Consider the following 24,280-nt stretch of genomic DNA (forward strand, 5'->3'; position numbering starts at 1 on the left):
GACATTCTATGGAACTTCATGCAAAACTAAAAGGGAACATCATCACATTTTTGAACTCCAGCATTAGCTAATTTAAACAAATAATCAATATTAACCAAAACTATGGTATAATAAAATGTATATAAATTAAATGCAAGATTGCAACTTTTTAAAGCATTTTATTAATTTATTATTAAAACTGTGCATACAGTATATGTTATGGTATTTAGAATTATTATTGTTATGTGAAGAACAATATAAAGTTGTATTGTTACCCTTTTCATGGTGATGTTAATTTAAAGAACACACTGCATTGAAAAAACAAAACAAAACCAGAAATAAAATTATTTATTGATATAAACACGTAGATGTTAAAAGAAGTTCTCCTAACAAGTCTTGGTGTACACCTAGTTAGACTGACAAGAGGATCATTTAGTTACCATAGACAGTATCGTTGGGAAAAAGCAGACTGTGGACATGGATGTGGACTTAATAATGTAGAGAACGATAAAGGCATAAAGTGACACAATTGTTCATCATAACACAGGGTAACACTCGTCAAGAGGTCACAGGCAACAACCCTTCGATAGTGTGGTCACCGGCCATATATACATGTTCTTCCAGGGATCCAGCACCTTCCTGTTAAATAAATTATTTAAATGAACTGTTAATTGTGTATTGCTTGATTTGTGTTTTAGTATATTTCCATAAATTAAGTGTAGTGTGGGTTTAAGGGGCAAGACATTGTTCATGACAGTTTTAGAAAGGCTAAAAGTGTCACGCACCTTATGCTGCAAAGGCCTCATTCCTTCTGCTCCTAATTTGGGTGCGCAACAGATGAACAAATTACAACAACCACAACAACAACAACAGGTGTTAAAAAGGAGTTGGCACTGTAATATATAGACAGCAGAGAATCAGAATTGCTTAAAAAATAAAAGAAAATAAGTATTTTTATTCAATAAATTCTGTATTTTTTAAAACCTATGTATGAATCTGTTTTAAAAATAGTGTTATCTAGCAATTTTCTTATGTTGGATTGTATACACATACATGAATAGACAGATTAAAGGTCCAAAAATGTTCAAAGTGTTAGTGTGGAGGGTGTAACCTGCAAATAAAATGCTGGATCTCACTATTGCTGCTGCTGAGTCGTGGAAATGTGACTACAGTGAGCCAACTTGCCGAGTACACGACGAGCCTTCAGAGATTTAATTTATGGGAGCTACCTCTAGGACTCTTTCAGTGGCAGGAGCAACCTTTTCCAAGTTTAGTGCCCTCCATGTATGGAGGGTAAATCACGGCGAGAGCAGATGTCACCTCAGGACTCATATAGATCAACCTATCCAAAGCATCCAGTTTAATGTTCTCAAGATTTTATTGCCTTCAAAGCATTTCCCATATAATCATGCTGTGCTACTAAACAAAATACAACTTTACTCGAAAATATAATAAAATCAGAGTTTATTCTCATGTATATTTTACAAGGTTGGCCCTTTGATTTGATGATGTCTAACCTGTGAGAATGTGAATGTTGACTTATTTCTTCTCTGAATCTGGAACCGCGATCTCTGTTAAAAATAAAGACATAAATGTTAATACACATACTGGCAAAGCCAATACCTCAATTGAAAAAAAAATGTTTGCATCCATAATTGGTTAAATTAGTTTCTTTAATGTATATTGTTGAGCTCTTGACTTACGTTTGACCTCCAGCTTGCAGCTGACAACTGCCTCTCCGTGACTGTTCTTGGCTTTGCAGGTGTACACACCACCATCAAAGTTACCGGGCTTACGGATCTCCAGAGAACAGATACCCTGGACGCAAATCTGCCTGTACTTTGGGTCTTCTCCAATAATCATCTGGTTCTTCATCCAAATAACCTTGGGCTGTTGAAAAAAAAACAGACTTAAGTGAGCAAAAACATGTTGCATTTGTACTTTTTTCACAACCATTAGCTCACAAACTAACAAGCACCCATTTTGTTCCTATTTATAGTTGTGTTTCATGGCTTGAAAAAGCATTTTGATTGAAGTGGACACAGCACACACCCTGTTTTGGGGTTTTAACGGCACTGACATGGTGAGGACCACCTGGGGCCCCATAAGGGAATGTTACACATGTGACCCCGCTGATCTGTCGCACTCCCCTCCTCCTCCTTTTGCTCCAACTCTTCTCCTCTTCAGGAGAAAAGAATACATTTTCTATCCTTCTCATCAAGACTCATCTACACCACTGTGCTTTTGTTGAGCAGGTGGGATTTGGAGCATAAACAGGAAGCAAGAGCCTCAGACAGAAAGGCTAACAAGGACGGGATCCCACACATTCTCCACTCCAGCACACTGACAGGGAAGGATGAACGAGTGAGGGAAACTCTCAATACATTCACTCACCACCTACATAATGGTTATTCATCTGCTGACAAGTGGCACCATGGGTGTGAAGGAAACAATGAGTGCAAAATTGTTCAGAAGTTTAAAATAACAACTCGGATTCATCACAAATGATACTGTTTTAGACCTCCAGGTATCCAGGCAGTCATTTGTTTCCATTAATCCCTCAATATTATATATGAAAATCATCCTTCAGGGACCTAATAATATAGATAATTCATTAAAGCAAGCTTTAGCCCATTCTCTCCATCTGTATTTGTCAAATTTATGTTGCAGTAGCTTATTTTGTATTTCTGCCTCGGTTCTGTATAAAATTACACTCAGATTTGGTCATTCAACACACTGAATTTATAAGCTACATTTTGTGGACAAACTATGAGCAAGCAGAGGTAGTAGGTATTCTACATTTAAATGTAGAATTTAAATGTAGAATACATTTAAATGTAGAATCTGTCGATCAACAGAGTTCAACGGCTGGATGTTGTTGCTAAAGTTGTGTAACTGCTGGATGATACTGGTCATAGATAAAGATTTTGTACTGTGAATGTACCCTTGGCATTCCCCTGACGGAGCACAGAAGCTTGGTGCTGTAGCCGACGGTGGTGGCTCTGTCGGTCAGAGAGGTGGTGAACTTTGGCGGCTCGGTGAAGTCGCGCTCCTTGAACTCGGGAGGTTTGTAGTCAATGCCTGGAGGGAAGAAACAGAAACAGACATGAAGCATTTAATACACTGAATGGGAATAGAGTATTTTATTGTTCTGTGATTTTTAAACATGCTCATCTCAGTTTCTCCAACAGTTCTTTGAAATATCCAAGTTTCTTTTTCTTGTTTTTCCCCCAATGGAATTAAAAAAGTAAATGGTGGGTAGCACACTTGGATTCAATAATAAATATATTGTTCAGTTGTATTATTATAACATATTTGGAAATTTGTTTAATTATAATTTCATCGTTTTCATTATTTTATAGAAGACAAAATCAATCATTTCCGATATTATCTGATTCCATCTTAAAACAATAAAAAGAAAAATGTGTTGTTTCAACTCTGGGAAGTTGTGATGGCCATATTTGGAATTTTAATTGACTTAACCATTATCTATTACTTAAAGTATTAATCGTTACTAAATAAAGTATTCTTAATTTAATCGATAATGAAAATAATCCGTAATTGTCGCACTTTGATCTAATAATCTACGCTCTAAGATTAATGCAAGAGCTTTCTGAGTTTTAAAGTCTACCTAAAGTGGAGACCAATTTCCATGACTTAATGTGAAATTATTGGGCTGAGTTAAAAGCCTACTAGTAGATGAAGCACTTTTAATACAGCATGAGTGCTACTAAAACTGTCCAAAACTAAATTGGAAGGCTAGGGTAGTTACAATGACATGATAACTGAAAATCCCCCATTAGAAATGTCAATGAAAGTAAAGAGTAATGTGTGCATCTGCCTTTAATTTGGACCCTCTACAATATGTAAGAGGTTTTTCCCTGGCCTATGATCCACCTCATCGTCAAATTTAATAAAAAAAAAATCAGGCCAATCAAACTGAACACATAACTCCCTCAGTGGATGCGATGGGTGAATTCTCTGTGTTTTTGTCCCTGCTGGGCGATGAACTCACCAATCTTCACAATTGAGGCTTCCTCCTTTGCAACTGTAGCCTCCTCGCTAATTCCACACTTGTTTTCAGAAAACACTCTGAACTTGTAGGTGTTGCCCATGATGAGGTCAGAGATGGTGGCATTCATTCTATGGTAATGATCCATGACAGTGAACCAGTCCTGTGGACACATCAGGAGGAAGGATTTACTATCAATAAAGAGCACTTTTTTCTGCCCTTGCACACACACTGCCTTCATAGTGAAAACTTACTCCGGTCTTTTTGTCGGACTTCTGAACGGTGTAGCCTGTGATCTCTGTGTTTCCGTTGTCTTTGGGTGCAGTCCACTCAAGAGCAACATTGAAGCCCCAGGTATCTGTAACCTTCACACTGGCGGGAGGCCCTGGCAGCTCTGGGAACAGCCAAAAAACAAGTTTTATACCAACAGTTTTTATATTTAACTCACAAAACTATTTATTTAATACATTGTAATGATAATAACACATTTCTGAATTAAAGCTTCATGCAGTTGCAGTTCAGTAAAATATTTTGATAATGCTTTAAAAGCACTATAATAATCATAATGTGGTAAAAAGAAGTAGTGAAATTATTAGGATATAGGCAGATTCAATAAGTTAGAAGTCAATAAAAGAGTTCATTATTATTTTTAAGTAAAGTCAAACACCAGCAGTTATGACATGTATTATGATATCTGACCTAATGTCATTATACATTCATTTATGTTGTTATGAATATTTATGACTGCTATAAATTTAATATTAAACAGCTATATGTAGATAAGAATGCATCCTAAGTAGGTTTTCCCCTGCGGTACACAACATTAAATCTTCCACGTTCTTTTCCCCTGTATCATCATTTCCTCTTCCAAACGTTTTGCTCACCAACGATCTGCAGGATGAGCTGAGCCTTGTCCTCAAAGTCGTCCACCTTCACACACATCTCGTACACACCGGAGTCATCCCTCTCGGACACACGGATGAACAGGATGCTGTCTCTCTCCGAGCTGCGGATGTTCACCCTCTTGGTGTCCAGGGGCTGCCCGTCCTTGGTCCAGGAGACCACGGGTTTGGGTTTGCCCTGGTTAAAAATCACACGGGCCCGGGTCATTCATCTGTACCCGTAGGTAGATTTGGTTTGCAGTAAAGAGACAAAGTACCCATAACACACAGCGTTTCAAACAACACAGAGAACAAACTCATATTTTTTTTAAGTAGCCCAGGCTGCAGCACATTAAAAAGAACTACAACTGAAATACAAAATCTAATAAATGAATGAATAAACCAAAAAAATGAAATAAGGAGGAGTGCTGTATTTTTATTCATGATGCATTTACAGGAATGACACATTGATCTTCAGCTTACCGAGAAGGGGATGGTCAGGTTGATCTTATCTCCAACATGAGCCACGTATCTCTGCCTGAGGTAGCGCGGCAGGCGGACCTTGGGACGATCTACAAGAAACACCAATGAATAGTTATTAGAGTATCAGTGGAGGATCAGTTCAAAAAGACAAAATGAGAGCTAGGATCTGTCGAGAGATTTCTGGAGTGAAACAAAAGGATTTTTTTTTTTTTGTGACCTGCAAATTTTGAAGAAATCGATAAACCTACTGAGCAGATCTGAGCCTGTTTAAGCCAAGGACTTTTCAATGGTGCCATCAGTGTGTCTTCCCTGGTTGTAAAAGTAACCCTTTTTTAAAGTTCTTTATCTCTTAAGCTCTTTATCTGTCCACAGGGGGATGCAAACCTGTCATTTTTCATTGCCATGATGGGTTAAAGGTGCAACGAAAAATAAAAAAGTAAGAATAGATTATATGAAGGTCAATAAATGGAGAAGCACATAATATTTAGGACAGGAGCTACAGACTGGACTACGGAATAGTTAGTTTTTGTGTATGTGTATGTTTGTATCATTATATGCTATTTTCTGTGCTACTTTTTAATGTTTAAAGTATTTGAATTATTTGCAAGTTGGTTTATGTTGCAATCTTTTTTCAAATAAATACTGTATTCATTTCCTTAACATTTATTGTTTTATCTAGTTTTTTTGTCAGATATTTACTCAAACTCACCTTGAAAACTATAACTGTGTTTTAATTGACCCTTTTTCAATTGTTTTTTTCTTCCCCAGTTTAATGTTATGTGTTGTCCAAAATGGACGATTGCCTTCTAAAATCAAATGAAGTTCAAATAACACAGTACATTGAAGTGTCAGAGGTGAAAATTTCAGGTTGGGAATATAAAGATGTATAACAATTTAATAGAGGGGGGGGTGGCAAAGTTCCCGAAAGACCAGGTGCTATCGTGGTGTCCCTGAGCAAGGAGCACTAAGCACCGTTCCCTACACTGCTCCCGGGGCGCTGTGCATAATGGCAGCCCACTGCTCCTAACACTAGGATGGGTCAAATGCAGAGACCTTTTTAAATTTCCCCTCTGTGGGACGAATACAGGGATTCTGAATATCAGACATGAGGTACCCTGGTGGCTCATCTCTACGTATTACCTTGTATGAAGCGCCTAAATCTTCATAAAAAGAAAATCAAGAGGATAGTTAGCCAAAGTGACACTTGAAATCATACATAAGCCCCCCCGGCTCATTTGTAAAAGTGATTTGTTGAGAAGCACCACCTGCTGAGTTCAGCATAGCAACATTTGTCCTAACTCTAAATAAAGAAGCGCTCTGGAGTATATCAGCTCGCCTCATGACGCACCAACCGATCCTTCAGTAACTCACATGAGAATGCACTAAAAGCAGGAAATAGTTAAGCAGGAAAGCAACTTGTGCGTGAACATTACCTGGATCAAACATTATTTGGTTTAAAAAAGTAAAAGAGTGATGTGATGCTAAAATGTTTATTAGAGCATATAGTACACAGCATATTAGGTGTCTTATCACTTCATTAAGAGAGGATTAACCTTAATGAACATTCCCCCTGTAAAGTCCGTGGCATGTTTTTAAAATAAACAGCGAATCTCTGGAAGCGTCATGAGACTTGGGTGTCACCTGAGAAGTGAGCTCAAAGTGAACCCACCCCCACCCACTGGAATTTAGCATCTCCCCCCCCCCCACCTGCTCGCCTCTCAGATCATTTGTCACCATCGATCTGGCAGGGCAGCCTGACACTCCATCAGCATGAGTCATGACAGGGACCACAATACAATGCCAAGCCCTTCTTAGAGAAAAATTTGTGTTAATAGCAGCGACATCCCAGCTATTCTTTCACAAAGCTTTGTGTTAATTTTCTCGGAAACCATTCATGAGTTGTTGCAAAACATGCTGGCCCCCCGGTGAATATGGACGTGACTTTTTAAATATTACCAGTTCGGCTGGATCATGTTTCTGTCCCTCCCTGCTCGGCTCTCCATTACTCGTAAGGATGATTTGGAACTGAGCCAAACTAACGCTGCTCGTCCTTTTAAAGCCCTCTGGGGCCCATCATCATTTCTACCACAAATCATTTTAGATGTAACGTTTATAATTAACACTTTTAAGTGTAGGGCTTCTGTAAAACCTCTCTACTTTACAAATGAGTAGTTATCTCACTGTGGTTAGGTGGATCAGTTTTCCAGTCAAAGTGGAAACGTGAGAGAAGTTTTATACCGTTAACACTGCAGGTATGTACCAGCAGGACACGGACAGCTGAGGAGAAGACATAGCTGAGCTGCTTTAGTTTGACTACTGCACTTTACAGCTCCCCTTTCCCCTTGATAAAATGCTCTGTTAAGTTTAAGCCAGACCTGTGTCAAATAGTTTGTGTCTTATTCATTTAACTTTACAGATGTAATAGACCATGCAGGGTAAGAACATAAGCTTAATCCCATAAGATAGCTTCAGAAACTAAAAGGTGTCCTGATGTAATAACCCCATAAACATTTTAAATACACATTTATTGGACTTTAAAAATAGACGTGTTTGTGATTTGACAGTGTAGAAGATGACATCAAGACATGTTTCATGCCTGAGGCAAATCTTGAGAACTAAATATAAAGAATTAGTAGCAATTGGCTCCTTATTTGAGATCTTTGTGTCTCAATAAATATTACGTTACGTTTGACACAATATGTACGCATTATCTGGACACATTTGGGAAGTGTTCATTATTTCCTGGACATAGCAGGTTTAAAACATTTTTAAGGGAATTTTATTTATTTTTTTGTGTTTTAAAGCTTAATTTTCCATATGAAAAATCTGTTCTGCTGTTTTATTTCTTACATGATTTTGATCATAAAGAGGTAAAAAACAGTTATTTTGTTGTGCTTGATAACGGTTGTTAGTACTACATGTTGATGTGCTGTGATTGATTTTGCGTTTTTTTGTCTTTGTGAACACTTCTTACCAGCGACCTCCTTCACCAGCACGGCCTCGGGGAGGGCGAGAGGGGGACTGCGGCCGCCGGCGTTCACAGCCACCACACGGATCTTCAGGCGGTCACCAGTGGTCAGGTTCTTGATAACGTAGCGGCAGGACTTCTGCAGATCCTCATTGACAGCTTTCCAGTCCTCAGCTGAATGTACAGATAACACAAAGCAAGCACACACTTACAGGGCAGCTGTTTATCTCCATAGTATGGAAACTTAACTGTTATCAGACAGTAGTCCGACTGTTAAAACCGCAGGCGGCTTTGTAATTGAAATAGAGGGATTGTGCTCGACACAAATGATCTTGTATTATTAGACAGGAAATTGGTGTTCTCTGGGTAAACAGAGTGCCCTGCTAAATCCAGCCTACATTCAAGGGCTGCTGATATGAGCTTAGTGCTGTAAGTCTAAAAACAGGAGCCTGCAGCAGCTCCTGAAATGCCTCCTTCCTTGTATGGAGAAGTTAGGAAGCTCGAGATGTAACTCTGCGAGTGACACTTCGGTGACAGCTGCAACCGATATGGCTGGCCCGCATTAAAACAGCAATTTAACATGTTCCTCAATGTGTGTTTAAAAGGTACTGAAATAGTATAGATGTAATTACATATATTTGTAGGATAATGATTATAAAAAAGAAGTAAATAAGTCATGCATATAAAAGCTTTACATTAAAAAAGATCAGCTGACTGACATTTTTGTCAAGGGGTATTAATAATCTGACCCCTTATGGGCACATGCTGGTATTCGGTCAAAAGCAGAGAGGGACTTACTTCCATCCTTGCAGACCTCAATTGTGTATCCATCCAGACCAGAGTTTCCGATCACCTCGGGCTGGCTCCAAATGATAGTGACTGAAGTGTCATTCTTGTCCTCAATAAACAGATCCAGAGGGACACTTGTGGGCTCTGCAAACCATAAAAGAGTCAATTATTCAACTGACATTTGCAGAAATGCACAAAATCATTCACAAATCGAAGTTGAGATCCATTAGAGGTGCTCATCCGGTTGTTTACTTTCACAATGCGATAAAAAAAGAAGAAGAGATGGAAGTGGAATCAATCTGAGTCTCCTTTCTTTATAGACCTTTACCTGGAGGAGGAGGGGGTGTGGCGGGTCTAACCTCTTCTGCAGGGGCTTCAGCAGCTTCAGCTAATGTTAGATAGGCATTGGCATTATTATTGGTAGCATGTTATAAGCTGAGCAATACTTGAGCATCAAATAAAGATCAGTTATGTTACTTGTAGCTCTTTGCTTTACAATGCTAGCAAAAAAAAAAGCTTTTTATCCAATCTGACTCAAACGTCATCTCTTAGGGAGGAGTGAGCAGGAACATGTTCTGTTTTACCATCAGCAGGTGCTTCGGCGTCAGCAGCGGGAGCACCTTCCTCTGCAGCAGGAGCGGCAGCAGCTATTATTAAATGTTAGATATTAATACTGAGTGCATTAAGCAGATGGGACATGTTATAACAGATGATAATGTATGTGCATCAGAGTGTCGTAAAGAAGTCAGTTAGTCCGGTTATCCTTAACGTGAGAGGTTGAAGATTTTAATAATTCAAGATGTTTGTTGTGCCTCATGTCATTGTTTTACCATCAGCAGTGGCCTCAGCGGGGGCGGCGGCTTCCTCTGCAGCAGGCGCAGCAGCTAATATTATTGGTTAGAGGATATCAGTATTAGATATTAGTGAAGTAAGCTTTAGTGTAGGAGGAGGACGCTTCAAGATTTAATAAACTTATAAAAGATGTCAGTAGTTGCTCTCTTTTCTTTACCATCAGCGGGGGCCTCAGGCGCGGCTGGCACTTCCTCCGCAGCGGGCGCAGCAGCTAATATTAGAGGTTAGAGGATATCGGTATTAGTGAAGTAAGCTTTACTGTAGGAGGAGGACGCTTCAGGATTTAATAAACTTATAAAAGATGTCAGTTTTTCCTCTCTTTTCTTTACCATCAGCGGGGGCCTCAGGCGCGGCTGGCGCTTCCTCTGCAGTGGGTGCAGCAGCTGGTAGTACAGGTTAGAGGAGCATTAGTTATTAGTTTCATTGTAGGAGGTTCAAGGTTAAATACCTATCCAATATCTGTGTTAATAAACTGCTGTTACCCTCAGCGGGGGCCTCGGCGGGGGACAGCTGGAGCTTCTTCTGCGGCGGGCGCAGCAGCTGACATTAAAGGTTAGAAGATATCAGTATTATATATTAGTGTGCTTCACCGCAACTGTAGGAGCTTCATGGTTTAATACATATATAAGATCTGTGTTAATACACTGATCTTATATAGTGTGTTTTACCATCAGCAGGGGCCTCAGCAGGTGCTGGTGCTTCCTCTGTAGTGGGCGCGGCAGCTGTTTTTAAAGGTTAGAGGAGCATTAGTTATTAGTGAAGTCAGGTTAAAGTGTTAATACTTATTTAAGATATGTGTTAATAAACTGTTACCCTCGGCCGGGGCCTCAGCGGCTGCCGGTTCCTCTGTAGCGGGCGCTGCAGAGGTTAGCAGATATTAGGATTAGACATTAGTGAAGTTGAGTTAACCACAAGGGGTTAAAGTTGTTTTAATATGCATTATATTTGTTAACACACTGTTTTTTCTATCAGAAAGGGCTGCTACCTATAGCAAAAGCAGCAGCTGGTTAACTGGTTAGAATTCACAGGCATTCAATACAGTTATATTTTACTGCTGGAGGTTCAAGTTTTAACACTTGTATAAGATCTGTGTTAATACACAGATTTTACCATCAGCAGGGGCCTCAGCAGGGGCTGCGGTTGGATATATTAGAATTAGACATTAGTGAAGTAAGCTTTACCACAAGGGGTTCTAAGTTTTTCTAACATGCATTTAGTTGTTAAAACATAGATTTTTCTACGAGCAGGGGATGTTTCCTAAAACGGAAGCAGCAGTTGGTATAAGAGGTTAGAATAAATAAGCTTTCAATATTAGTACAGTTAGATTTCCCTGCTGGAGGTTCAAGTTGTAACATCAGTTAATACACTGATTTTACCATCAGCAGGGGCAGCTGGTTCTGCTGTAGCAGGTGGAGCAGCTGATATTAGAGGTTAGAGGTTATCAGTAGACACATAACGTTTTGAAAATATGACAGGACAGTTTCAAAATGTTACAAAAGAGGTTATATCTATGAAAATAAAAAGGAGACGTTAGAACAAGCAGAAACTGTTGGTGGTACTGAGATCTCAGGGTTACCGTCGGCGGCTGGCTCATCTGCAGCAACAGGAGCTCATGAGTGAGAGCAGCAGATATTAGAGGTTACATTTGAGAAACAGTAGTCACTTTTCTTTAATATGAAGTGTGTTGATAATATGCGTTACACATCAGTCTGAGAAAGTCAACACAGCAACCAGTGCCTCCATCTTGACAATTAAAAAAAATGTGGATTTTATGTTTTTTTTACATCAAGATGGAACTTTCACTGAGGTATAACAGCTCACATTAGCAACAACCTCACAAGTGAATACAAGTTAACATCAGTTTTGCAAAAGAAAGGCAAAGCGCACTTTAAGTGCAAAGATCGCAAGAGTATGGCTTTCAGTAACTTGAAGAAAAGTGGTGTGAAGCAGGCGGTTTATGCAGTTAACCATGCTTTTCCGTCTAATGCCGATGGCTACGACTCGTTGCCATTACAACTTACCACCTTACAACTTTACGCTGACTGCACACAAATGCGTGTGCGTAAAGGTTACCGCGTGCTTACCGTTAGGTGAACCGACTACTAGGGCTTTATTTAAAACTTTAAACAATTGTCATTGATTGTAAGTCATGGCTCAGGCGCTGCGCTCGGTACATTACCTTCTGCGGGTGGAGGGGTAGGTGGTTTGGGCTCCTCAGCTGGCGGGGCCGCGGGGGCCTCTCCCTCGGCAGGGGCGGCCTCAGCAGGTGCAGCCTCGCCCTCAACGGGGGCCGGCACGGCTTCGGCGGGTGCAGCTTCGGCGGGTGCAGCCTCAGCTGGTGCTGCTTCAGCCGGGGCAGCCTCCTCCTTCTTGGCTGGTTCTTTCTTCGCCGCCTTCTTGATGGGGGCAGGCTTGGACGGCATTGTGGCGATTGCTGCTAATTCCCAACTCCGTTAAGTCCTCCAAACTGGATCCAATGCCGTCATTTGTGCGGAGGTGGCGGGCTTATAAAGGACCCGGTAGGTCGAAGCCCCGCCCCCTAATGAATTACATGTAACAGATACAGTCTGAGTCAGGCTGCCCTGACTGTTTGTCTCTCTCATCAATGCTCACTGTGCATAGCTAACTGTTGGCCTACTTAAGTAAAACATGTTAAAACATGAAAACATAAGCACAATTAAATAAAGAAATATATGGATCACGCTACCAGGAATTATTTAATTAAATTGTGCTTTTCCGTGGCATTTACAATCATGATGTGTGGTATCATGCTTATGATTATTTAAAAATGTAAAATTAAAAAAATGTATTTATACTATATACATATAAAAAAATATATTATTTTTTTTACTTTTATAGCAATTGTACAGTGTATTGTCTTCATCCTCCCTAAAGCAAATGCAATATTGTTTGTATATTTCCTATTATTTGTATAAATCATGACTGTTAAACTGACACACAGGAGGCAACAGAGTAAATATAACATGTATTTTATTGATTCCAACAACCAGTGATAGGTGGATGAAAGCCTTCAGAAACATGCCTTATTCATGTTTTGGACCAAACTCTGAAGAAATAAACCTTTTTTCTCAAGGATGATTTTTGTTGTGTTTCCCCTCCTCAATGATTGTTGCTGCATCCAGAATGCTGCCCTATTTACAATCTTTACAATGATGCCCTGTACAAAATAGAGAAATTAAGTTTTACAAAGGATTCGTTAGAAAAAGAAGAAAAGGAAATATCAAATATTTTGAGTATTACAAAGGAAAACATTATCTAGCATGAATTTCCTAAACAATAGCCTACATTAATGTCATCTTTTTTTTCTCATCACACAGCAAGTTTACATGCATTTACAACACTTAGGAACCCTTGACATTTCCACGTCAGTGACATTAGATACTGCATACATTTTTTTCTTTTTATCTTAGCTTAGTCCACAACAAGCTTTTGCAAAAATATGACTATTCAGCAACCTGTATTGGCCTTCTGGTTTGATTCTACATAAAATTACCTATGCAAACAGTTAAGTGCTGATTTCATTCTCATAATTCAATTTTTAAACATTTTTGTTTGATTGTTTATCGTGATTTGACCAAGTCCAGTTATGAGACTTTTGTTGCCATTCATCAAAGACAAAACACAAAACACAGCTTCTGCTTGATTTCTTTACCTACGTACATCTACCCTGTTTTCAATGCAACGCCCAACAATCCTCCTCTCTTTAAGATTCCTGCTTAGTACAAGCTTTCACTTTTGTCCTGTGTTGCAATTTGGTCCAAATAAAAACTCAAAGACAGACCTGAAGTTGCTGCATAGTCCTGATACACTAGTAAGCGAACACAATTAACAGCTACTACAGAGCAACAGGCACAACAACAAGTGAATTAGATGAGAAGCTTGAGCTAATGGCTTTGGGGAACCTGCAGAAACAGACCAGGGCTGATATCACTGTCTAACACCTGAAATATTTACAGTAAGTGACATTAGTCCCAATCGCCATGTGACCAGTGTGAGGGTCACTGTCCATTTGGCATCTTTTGGCTCTTTGTCTGTAATTCATTCATTTCTTTTGAGACCAATCAGAGCCGCGGATTAGCTTGAAGTTTCGTTACCAGCCTAACTGTGCAAGAATGAAGCGAAAAGCAGCTCAGATAGCATTTAAAATGTTTAACTTTCTTATTGAGCTGTCATAAAAGTGGTCCAACATTCATTTACAGGGTTTATGTACATGTGAAGTCTGAGCACCTAAAAATGACACAGTTTGGGATGAACAGGTGACTTGTTTTGACAACACTTGAACAACTAATGTCTGCTATTTACCTTCAGGGCTTATGTTTTTACATACAAAATCTACACAAAGCACCTTAAAAAGTGTTTAAATCTTTTCCTTTTTGCCTCGGAACAACTACTCTCCAGTTTCACTTTGACACCAACATGGATGAACACCATACAATGTCACACATGACTTCACTCTCTCTACCTAATGTCTTCAACATGTCCTAAAAAATGATCATCCAGGTCTATTTCACATGACTTAAGTGTTTGTAAGTTCTACTGTAGGACACACAACACTTTTCTAACCTACCCTGAAAAGTCTATGTGATCTTTATTCAACACTAAAGCAATTTGGGACATTGTTAAAGAGCACCATATGTAACTTAATGATGATTATGACATTTTTTGAAACTAAAAATGGGCCTAGGTAGCTTTAAAGTCACTCTACTCAGATGTTGTGTTGCAGTGGAGCTTTGTGATAAGGCTTCTTTTAAAAGCACCTATAAGATGATTGATGATGCTCAATTTGTATACGTGTTTTCTATACATTCAGAGTTGAACTTAAACCACTAGCATGGCAGTCAAGAAGCATGATTAAAGTACAATATTTGGTTCAGTATACTAGATATTTGCACCAACTAATATAATTAAATGTGATGTAGCCTGATTGTATGTACACCATATATATAGTAGCTACTCTGAATATGGGGGGAAAGATTTGAAACAAATGTACTCTTTCCTATAAAAGAAAATCTGGTTTGGATTCAAATAGTTTTTACTAAATCTGTTTAATCGAAGAGTGTTGGTTGTGTTGTATTATCCCTGTGTAAAAAGTATCTAATACCTGATATACATAGCAACATTGGTGGCACAAATTAAGTGCTTGAAAAATAAAATATGGTACTGTGCAGCGACAAAACACACATCACTAGTAAATAGGTTTGTTTTAAGCAAAAAGAGTATGACAGCAAGTGTATTTTTTAAAACTTAAAGCCGTTTAACTGATAACGAAGATGTTAAACTAGGTGAAAAAAGAATACTTATAATTGATTGTATAATATTTCATAATTTTACATTGTAAAAAAGATTATTAATTGACTTAAATAATACAGAAAGTTGAACTGATTCCTGACAGTTTTAGATGGATGATATTTTATAAAAGCACCGGTTCACTCTGATAAAGCTGAGGTGACGTCTTTGTTGTTAAGGCATTTTAATCGTTTCACCCGCTCTGGTTGCTAAGTTAACATTGCATATGTATAAGATTTGGCCTTCAAAGACTTATACAGTAGATATGTACCAAAGAACTTTGCAATAAATAGTAGCATCTGTCATGCTGTCATACTCTTTTCCAAAGTGAGTCACCATGAAGGAGGATATCTCCTGTTGACAAACACTACATATCCCATGATGCAAGTAATGCTGTTGCAGAAATCACCTGAAGTCTAAACACTGAGACAATTAGTGATCTATTAGCACCGATCTAAGGGTAATGAGTGCTCATGTGTTGGTAAAGGGAACTAAAGTGAATGTCAAAATATACACTAAAGGAATACAATATAGTGTTTCATTTAATACGTATGAACAGTCATTTGAAAATACTGTATGTAATAAAATGATTTGTAATTTTCCAGTTATACTTTCAGCCTACTGTGGGAAGGACTTTTCTGAGGGGTTGTTTGTTCCTGAACATGCACTGTATCATCACAGTGGACAAAAAAAAACAAAAAAAACTATACATTTGAAGTGCTGAGTGAAAGCTTTGTGTTCAAAGTTTTGGCAGACTAGGGTCTTCTTTGTCTGGGGATTCAATGTAATTGGCAGCCTCTTGAAGTTTCAAAAGCATTGCCATCTAAAACAAAAAAGAAAGATTGAAGAAATTAGTAATACTTCAGGATTCATTGCAGTTGTGTTGATCAAAGCTGCAGGGCTGTACCATTGTCTCAATACTTTTACATTCCAAGCTTTAATTGAGGTTTTACATTGCAGATTTGTCATATGCTTTTATGTTATAACACTTAAATACAAAACAAATTCTCGAACAAAACACTCAATCTGAAAAATAGGATTCATCCAATTAATATTTTTTAAAGTTTCAAAGCCAAAAATGTAAATGTAATTTTGGTGCTATTAAAATAAACATGTGCCTTCCTCTTTATGTGCGGCAGGCCAGAGATGGAACAGTTTTCGAACCTATCGAAAATGTTGTTTTTTAAAAGGTTCAACACCAGTTAAAAGGAAATTAGGTGAAATAATGTGTTACTTAAAATCATATGAATTTTTGCAATTATCTATGTTTGTTCAATACACTTGGACTTCTAGCCAAAACCTAATTAAATAAATAAAATAATTCCAATAGCATAAGTGTATCCTAATCTTTATCAGCAAGTGTGCAGATATACAGAAAGTGAACAGAATAAAAGTTTTTTAAAGTTGGTTTAGAATCAATAAAGCTTGGGAGCTACGCATTATTTGGTACAGCCCATCAAAGCCCTTCTGACAGACAGACTGAAGTGCTTTCTCACCAGTGGATCAGATTCCATGGAGCTGGGTGGAGTCTCTTTGTGAGGCCTCTCCTCGCAGGGCTGACCGGGGCTGCTGGAGCCGATGCTGGGGGGGGGCAAGTGGAACAGCTTTGCCTGGTCCTGCTGGGCAGATGGCCAAGGCAGCGTGCCCCTCACCCACTCCACCGGGTCCTCCCATACTGCTTTCTGCCCGTGGACCTGCAGCGTCACAACATACCATGACGGTATAATTAGAGCGCAACATTTCCTATGAAAGGGGAGCCATCAGCAATTCGTAGAGAAAAATCTAATGCATGTCCCAGACCGTTTTCCTGATCTGTGGTTTCTCACCTTGATGCCGTCCTTGGCTCCCTCTTGCAGGTAAGGAATAATAGAGTGGTTCCAAAGGTCAATGAACCACGATCGAAACTCATCAACCGTGACCGGACACGACAGGAAGAAGCAGGGCCCTGAGGAGACACGGCAATAGAAAGTAGAACATTATAATACAAACTATTCTACATCATTTATACAAAAACATTTCGCTACGAAATTGAAATGCAGCTCTCTTCAGCCCTGCAGTCATGCCCTGATAAGAGTGTGTGTCATACCGATAAGGAAGTCGGATGTGCTGTGCTTCTCCAGGAAGGCGTGAAGGTGATACCACAGCTTGGGCACCCAGTCTAACACCCTGATCAGGTCCTCATTGGTCAAGTTCTTCTCCTCCTCCGACTCCATCAGCTTCCTGTGCAGGTAGCGCACCAGGAAGCCGTTGGCCGGCTCCACATTGTTGGAGAAGGTCACCATCCTAAGATGCAAAACAAGTCACACAAAAGTCAAAATACAGACCCAGAACTGTGTACATCCATAGGCTACTTCTTAAGCCACTTATTAGATTATGTCTATGCAGTAACCCACTTATCAACATAGATCCTTAAATTTATAGTTAAGGGCCAACCTGTAGGGAATGTTTAGTCGCCATTTCTATTGAGATCCACAAATTAAATGTACCACATTTTGAAGAGGAAACCTGATTAAACTTTTGGTTTAGATACGTGACATTTAATGTAATGGAAATGAAAGTAACCAGCAACATCAGAAAAAACAGTTTGGTGGTTCAATTTCACATGTCTTCTCCTCTCCATTTTTATATTGCAATATCTTATAATCAGTTAGATTCAACAAAATGTTGTTACTTTGAAAGTTTCACAGACAAACCCTATAACTGTATTTATATGTACAGATAAAGGATATATCTGTTTCCGTTTTCCTTAATGTGTGAAAGGGTTTCATGTTGTTAATGTAGAACAGTTTTTAGGGAGATTTTTGTTTTGATTGTCCAACATAAGTCTAAAAGCAAAGCCTGTCAACAACAAAACAACAATTATGCAGAACATTTAGAAATGCTATTTCACAAAATAGTCAAATAAGTATTTGTCGAAGTCTCAACCATAACACAGTACAGTCATAATTTATGGCACTGAACAAAGTCCAACTGTATCAGATCACATAAACACATTTACTCAGAAATGACTATTGACGTGCTTTAAGTCTTTTTTATCGTATTGACTTGCAGACTCCAGGGGGAGCTTCAGATCTAATTTCAGTGTAATCAGGATAATTACAGCCATTTAAAAAAAGACAAATCGTGAAGTTAATCTTCAACCGTTCCTTTAACCAACCTGAAGCTGAGATGAAGGCCATTGTTTGCGATCATCTTGACCGGCTGGTTGCTCGTTCCAATAATGTAAGGACTAAAAGACAGAAAACAATGTTAGTTCAATTACAATAAGTGATCACATAAATATTCTTGTGGCTATTTTCAGTATGAGTTAGTGGAGCGTACCATCTGTGATATTTGCAGGTGAGAGCACCGTTTACAAGTTCACTGAGAGAACCCGGTGCGTGAATATCATCCAGAATAACCACCAGCGGTACTTCTGACACGCTGCTTTCCCTGTCGATTTCATTGGCCAGGTTGGAAAGATAAAGCTGCAGATCCTGAGGAGAGAAAGAGCAACCGTGAGGAAAGGAAGCTTTTGACATGACACGCCAAATAATACGGTGTTGAACTGTATGGGTCGTCACTCTGTCACCTTGCATGACTGCCGGTGCATGTTGAAGGTGACCACGATGCCGTCGGTGACTTCACGGGCACTGCGGTCCACCAGGTACTCAGCCAGCCGGGAGGCGAGGTAGCTCTTACCCGTCCCGCTCGGCCCCGAGAGGATGAGGCGGCGGTGTTTGAGCAGCAGACTGATGTAGTGTTGCATCATGGGTTTGGGAATGAGGGTTTCGAATACAAGGCTGTCCACACACTTCTCCTTCAAACCTGAACAAAGTGAGGAACAGTGATGATTAACTATGTGATCACTCTCTGCTAATTACCCATCAGAAATGAGAAATGGCGATAACCTGTAGTTTGATCCAAATAAGATGACATTGCATTACATGTCATTTAGCTCTTTTATCCAAAGCGACTTAAATAACGGCAATAAACGATGAAAATACAAACTCCGAACAGCATATAACTTGCATTTGCTTTAAGTAAGCCAAACCCTTTCAAGTGCTGCTGCATTAGTCTCAATTGATATAAATATTTTTGTTGCGCCCATTTGTATGTTTTTGGTGTTGTTTGTGAAACCTAGATTGCGCAATGGGGCACTGGGTATTTAGGTGACCTCACCGGCACAGGTGCGGATGATTGGGACTGGGAAGAGCAACAATTTTGTTGACCGTGTAGCTGTGCACACACTGTTTTTCTTTGGAAATAGATGGTATTGAAAAAACTAAAACTGCAGCGTTAATGGAGATTGCACGCGTCCAATTAGTTTGCCAGGTTAGCCAATCCCTCTGTGATATTGAGTGGCAATAGTCACCACAACTTGTATTGCTACAATGTTTTTTTGGTTTATTGGTCATGTTGCAATCAAAACTAGGTGGGTTTTTAGTTTGTGATTGAAGTGCAGACTTTTTGCTGTCCTGATATCTATGAAGAGCTTTCTGTTGAGGGGTACATGTGGGTCCAAACCAATGTGTGGGAGAGGTGAGTCAATTGGCTGACGAAGAGTAAAGTTAATGTGCTGGAGTGTATGGTTTTATCATGTCCTGAATGAAGGGTCTAATCCATTCAAAGCACTTTGGGCCAGTACCAATGTCTTGAAGCGGATTCGCCAGCCACTGGAACCGTGTGAAGGGAGCGAAGGAACGGTGAAGTGTGGGAGAACTTAGATATAAGCTTGTGAAAGAATACGTTGGAAAACAGATTCATATCACCTTGCATGTCCTTCATAAGGAACATTGAGGCTAAGTATTTGGCTCTGAAAATAACTTTGCATCAAGTGTAGGGAGTCTTCCACCCCCCCTCCCACCAGCCTGCAGCAGTCTTATTTTCTGCCTTCACATCTTTGGGGCCCATGTGTCTGAGACAGGCTGACCAGCTGGGCCTGGCTGCACTGGGATCAGGTTTCCCTCAGCCCTGTCTGAGCCACTGTAGCACTTCGCTCCTTGCATTCCTTCATCCAGAAGGTGCGGTGGGGTTTATGATCAAACCGGAACCTCCTCCTTGATCCCAGCATGGGTTTAGAATAACTGATGGGCTTCACATATGTGCAAATCCAAAAGCAAAACACTGCTGTTATAGGATTATAAAGTATAGGACCAATCACAATGTTTATTTAACAATTTAACAAGGCTGTGCAACGAGGTGCAAGAAAATATTTAAGTCGTGTTGAGACTAGGGGTGAAGGGTAATGAATAAGAGTTGTGAAGGGGGCACACTTTTTTTCCCTACATTTTTAGTTGCATTAAGAGCAAACATGCTCAAAGGCAGCTCTGGCTTCTGATGAAAACTGTTTGCGTCAGTTAAAAAAAATATGATGTCTTATTAAAATGTAATTATCAAAGAAACTACTTTTTTGAAGGATATGGTATTGCGTTTCATTACGCAGACTTTACTTGTCGAGAATTGACGCTGATGGGCTAACACTGTTTTTTAAATAAATGTAGTAGATACACTATGATTTTAAAATAATTGATTTGAATGTATTACAGCAGGTCATTACAATTGTTTAGTTATGGCTGAGAATAACCAATAAATAAACACAAACAGCCTATCTCAGCAATTAAACTACAACCATAGGAAGCACAACATAATGTTGGTCCACTAGTGAGTTCATCCGATGCCATGGGGTCGTGTGAGTTTATGTTTTGGTCGATGATGAGGACAGCTCACAGTTCCAGGTAACTGAATCCACGTTGGAGGTAAATGAGAGTTGTTTATTAAAGTAAGCATAATTGGATATGGATCAAATGGCAATAAAGAGAGACAGGTTTAAAGTTAAGTGTGATAACAGACAGGCATGAGGATCAGCACTTTGTCGTGACTAGGATTTAACTGGGGAGATAAACAGATAAACACTTCACAGCATAGCTTATGCTAAGGAACCTGATTATGCATTTCTCAATGTATCGTATGAGGGTGGACACAAGCTTTTAATCCAGAGATGAGTGGTTTCTGAATTGAACAGATTGCTTTGAAAATGGAAGCTGGACTGACTCCAACATGCTCTACTGCTGAAACATTTGAGTACTCTAGGAAAGGAAGTCTCATCAGTCCAAATTCTGATTGAATAGAGAATCAAAAGTCTATAGCTTTGTTAGGATGTGTCAGAATAATGTCTTTGAGCCTAAACTGTTGGTTACACTTAGTTATGTTTTGATGAAATCAACTTTGAGTGTGGAAATGTTATCTTATTTTGATGCTAATAATGCCAGATGTGATTTTATTCCAAATCTGAGAAAGTAAACCTCTAATTATATTATATTATACATGTTTACAGACCTTTCAGGGCCACTGTGATGCTGCTGGGGCCCCGGGACATGCAGCGAGAGGGCTGCGTCTCTGGAGCTTCTCCACCCAGCACTCTCTTAATGTGGCCCATGCTGTAACTGTAGATGGAGTCTGTAGACAGGCTCAGACTAGAAGTGGGGTCCACCTTGGCTATGTACACCTAGAAGTAAACAAAACCAGAAGAGAACTGATTAAATCTACCTTAATATAATTCAGTGCAGAAAGACAGCGCTGCATGTGTTTCACAGCTGACAAACTCCCACTACTTGATGGTGATAATCTTGTTTAGTTACCTCTTACAATAAGGTCAAATACATCCTAAAAGTTGTTGCCTCTTCATAAATCAAGTACAAACGTGATTCTATTCACTATTTCTGCAACATATTTTCCTAACTGTGTGTGAGTAGTAAACACATACCACATTTAATGTGACAGCTGAATTGGGCTTGATGCAGGCTGTACATTCAGTCCCTGCTCACATTGGTCATCAGAGGAAGGGTCTCACCTTGAAAGCCTGGCTGACAGCCGAGTCCAGCATGGGCCAGTCCATCCTGCCATTCACCCGGACCGTCCCAACGAAGAAATCCTGCTGCTTGACCTCCTGCTTTTACAGGGTGCAATAATATGAATAATTAGCAACTCTTCTGCAATATTAAAGTTTATGCAAATTATTTATATTATTATAGCTAACACAATGAACACAAGATTCTGAAATGGGTCATTCTGCATAATCAGAAGTTTGAATTTTCATAATTACAGTACATTTAGAAGCTAATACTTTTGTACTTTTACTTAAGTAAGATTGTGAATAAAGAGATTTAGTTGTAGAAGAGTACTTTCTACACTCTGGTATTGCTACTTTCACTTAACATCTGAGTATCCTGCCGCATGACAAGCAGTAGAAAGCACATTTATTTCAGTATAAGTTAACTGTGAATTTACTCTTTCTACTACTTTATACTTATTGACAAATATTATAGTTTTTACTTCACTATATAAAATAGACAGCTTTAGTACCAGTTACTTTGAAAATAAAACTGATGACCAAGAAGTATTAATGCAACATATATTTAGGTATGCATTTATGTATTTGAAACTAGCTATAAGCATTTACCAGCTGCAACATTTATGCGTTTGAATTATCCATTATGCATAATGAACGTTTTTACTATAAATACTTACAATGCAGGAAGTATTGCAACTTTTGTTATAATTAAGTTCTGAGTACCGCTGATGGAAGGCATCTTCAGGAGTTTTGAAGTGCAATATAATTCAGATGTTTTACTATGTTTACTATTATTACGGAGAAAGTAATATGACACACAACAAACTTACATCTTTGAAGACTCGTAAATCTGCAACACATATCACCACCCTAACACGGTGATCATCCCTCTGTGAGGAGAGACTGAGAGTATCTGCAGAGTAGAGGTCTGCAGGGGACAGAAACAGAAGGGAAGAAAGCATGTATGACACGTCCAGATGTAAGCAACAGTGTTTGTTGTAGTAAATGAAAACTGAGTCCAATGAAGGGTCATGATAAAAAAAAAAAAAGGTTGTAAAGAGTGTGGCCTTAAAGATATTGTCAAAATAATCAAAGATTTAAACTAACTGACTTTCACAATAAAAGCATAATATGATTTGACATCATTTTGATACCTGAACTGAACCAAAGAGTAGATAATAAATAGGTTTTTGCAATTGTAGATGGTGCACATATACAGTACGTAAATGAGATGATTTACAGGCCGGGGAGTTAAAACAAAAAGGTCATAACACACATTTGCGCAATAAGTACAACACAATCCTTAATTAAAAGTGTCCTTAGAACAGCGGTCAAATCATTTCAGTGATACGTATTGGCCATTCATACTGTAGAATCAGCAGGTTATTTACACGCCTACTTGTTTACAACACTGGTCACACCATTCTGACATTGTCAACATGCTGTACCTGAGCTGCCCCCCTCATTCAACCCTCTGCTGTAGCTTTTGGGCATGTGCATGGCTACAGACTGCCGTGGTGATGAACTGCCCAGAGCAGTGAGACCTGAGGACTGGGAGACGGAGCTGGAGGGGCCTGGAGACGGACAGGGGGACAGGCTGCCTGTCTTCAGATGGTCGTTCTCGGCCTTCAGGTTCTCCACGGTCGACTACAGACAAAATAAGGAACAGTAAATAAATAAAAAACAGTTTTTGTATTTTTTATTGAAGTGACAGTGTTGAAAAGGGGGAGACAGATGGGGTTGACACTTGGGCACAGGCCAAATTTAAACCTGGGTCCTCTGCTCAGGGATAGAGACCAAATATATAGGCCGCTCCTCATTACAGTCAGGCTATTAACCATCACAAAACCAATTATTTAAAATATAAAATAATGCAGTTATACAGTACTTTACAGTTAACAACATAGGACAGCACATACATACAGTTCACACACATTATACAGCCACGGAAAAAAATAAGAGACCACTTCAGTATTATCAGTTTCTCTTTTTTTTTAATATATATATATATATATATGTGTTTGAGTAAAAAAAAAAAAAATGTAAAAAAAATTGTATTTTATAAACTACTGATCTTTTTTTCTCTGTCGGAATTCAACAGACACTGTAATGGCTGCCATACCTGTAGAGATAAAGATTTAAGAAAAATGTGGAGTGCTCTCTTAATTTTTTCCGGG

The 24,280-nt window shown here is 39.1% G+C and overlaps 3 protein-coding genes across 7 annotated transcripts in view; all 3 read right to left on the reverse strand.

Moving 5' to 3' along the window:
* Positions 1-312: 312 nt before the first annotated feature.
* On the reverse strand, positions 313-12,432 carry mybphb (myosin binding protein Hb). Its single transcript, XM_063911731.1, has 10 exons — positions 12,144-12,432; positions 9,122-9,256; positions 8,330-8,497; positions 5,356-5,444; positions 4,876-5,071; positions 4,246-4,385; positions 3,995-4,154; positions 2,924-3,060; positions 1,683-1,869; positions 313-1,550 (listed from the first exon to the last, which is right to left on the reverse strand). Exons 1-10 carry the CDS (start codon positions 12,385-12,387, stop codon positions 1,519-1,521), a joined length of 1,488 nt encoding a protein of 495 aa, XP_063767801.1. The 5' UTR covers positions 12,388-12,432; the 3' UTR covers positions 313-1,518.
* LOC134883395 (nischarin-like) lies at positions 9,735-11,050 on the reverse strand. Its single transcript, XM_063911732.1, has 6 exons — positions 10,778-11,050; positions 10,633-10,686; positions 10,447-10,504; positions 10,294-10,347; positions 10,122-10,175; positions 9,735-9,996 (listed from the first exon to the last, which is right to left on the reverse strand). Exons 2-6 carry the CDS (start codon positions 10,633-10,635, stop codon positions 9,926-9,928), a joined length of 240 nt encoding a protein of 79 aa, XP_063767802.1. The 5' UTR covers positions 10,636-10,686; positions 10,778-11,050; the 3' UTR covers positions 9,735-9,925.
* A 506-nt stretch (positions 12,433-12,938) lies between the features above and the next one.
* Positions 12,939-24,280, reverse strand: part of nav1b (neuron navigator 1b) — a 75,418-nt gene continuing 64,076 nt past the window's right edge. For 4 of the 5 annotated variants that reach the window (XM_063910616.1, XM_063910621.1, XM_063910617.1 and 1 more), the window contains 11 exons: positions 23,552-23,750; positions 22,934-23,031; positions 22,104-22,202; positions 21,590-21,758; positions 18,843-19,078; positions 18,593-18,747; positions 18,429-18,500; positions 17,358-17,554; positions 17,098-17,216; positions 16,768-16,965; positions 12,939-16,094 (listed from right to left, as the gene is read on the reverse strand). In XM_063910616.1, the coding sequence (XP_063766686.1) occupies positions 16,011-16,094; positions 16,768-16,965; positions 17,098-17,216; positions 17,358-17,554; positions 18,429-18,500; positions 18,593-18,747; positions 18,843-19,078; positions 21,590-21,758; positions 22,104-22,202; positions 22,934-23,031; positions 23,552-23,750 (1,626 nt within the window). In that variant the 3' untranslated portion in view covers positions 12,939-16,010. The remainder of the gene's footprint in view (positions 16,095-16,767; positions 16,966-17,097; positions 17,217-17,357; positions 17,555-18,428; positions 18,501-18,592; positions 18,748-18,842; positions 19,079-21,589; positions 21,759-22,103; positions 22,203-22,933; positions 23,032-23,551; positions 23,751-24,280) is intronic. The other variant, XM_063910619.1, reaches the window with a different exon arrangement.

This window comes from Eleginops maclovinus, chromosome 20, assembly GCF_036324505.1.
Source record: "Eleginops maclovinus isolate JMC-PN-2008 ecotype Puerto Natales chromosome 20, JC_Emac_rtc_rv5, whole genome shotgun sequence".
NCBI lineage: Eukaryota > Metazoa > Chordata > Actinopteri > Perciformes > Eleginopidae > Eleginops > Eleginops maclovinus.

Excerpts from the sequence above, each read along its gene's own strand:
- LOC134883395 (XM_063911732.1), bottom strand. Across the intron at positions 10,348-10,446 it reads CGCCGAGGCCCCCGCTGAGG|CTGCTGCACCCACTGCAGAG; the intron begins GTAACAGCAGTT and ends CTGTACTACCAG. Across the intron at positions 10,176-10,293 it reads GCCTGAGGCCCCCGCTGATG|CTGCTGCGCCCGCTGCGGAG; the intron begins GTAAAGAAAAGA and ends CTCTAATATTAG.
- mybphb (XM_063911731.1), bottom strand. The coding sequence starts at position 12,387 with ATGCCGTCCAAGCCTGCCCCCATCAAGAAGGCGGCGAAGAAAGAACCA. Across the intron at positions 9,257-12,143 it reads TACCCCTCCACCCGCAGAAG|AGCCCACAAGTGTCCCTCTG; the intron begins GTAATGTACCGA and ends TATGGTTTGCAG. Across the intron at positions 8,498-9,121 it reads TGAGGTCTGCAAGGATGGAA|CTGAGGACTGGAAAGCTGTC; the intron begins GTAAGTCCCTCT and ends CTGTACATTCAG.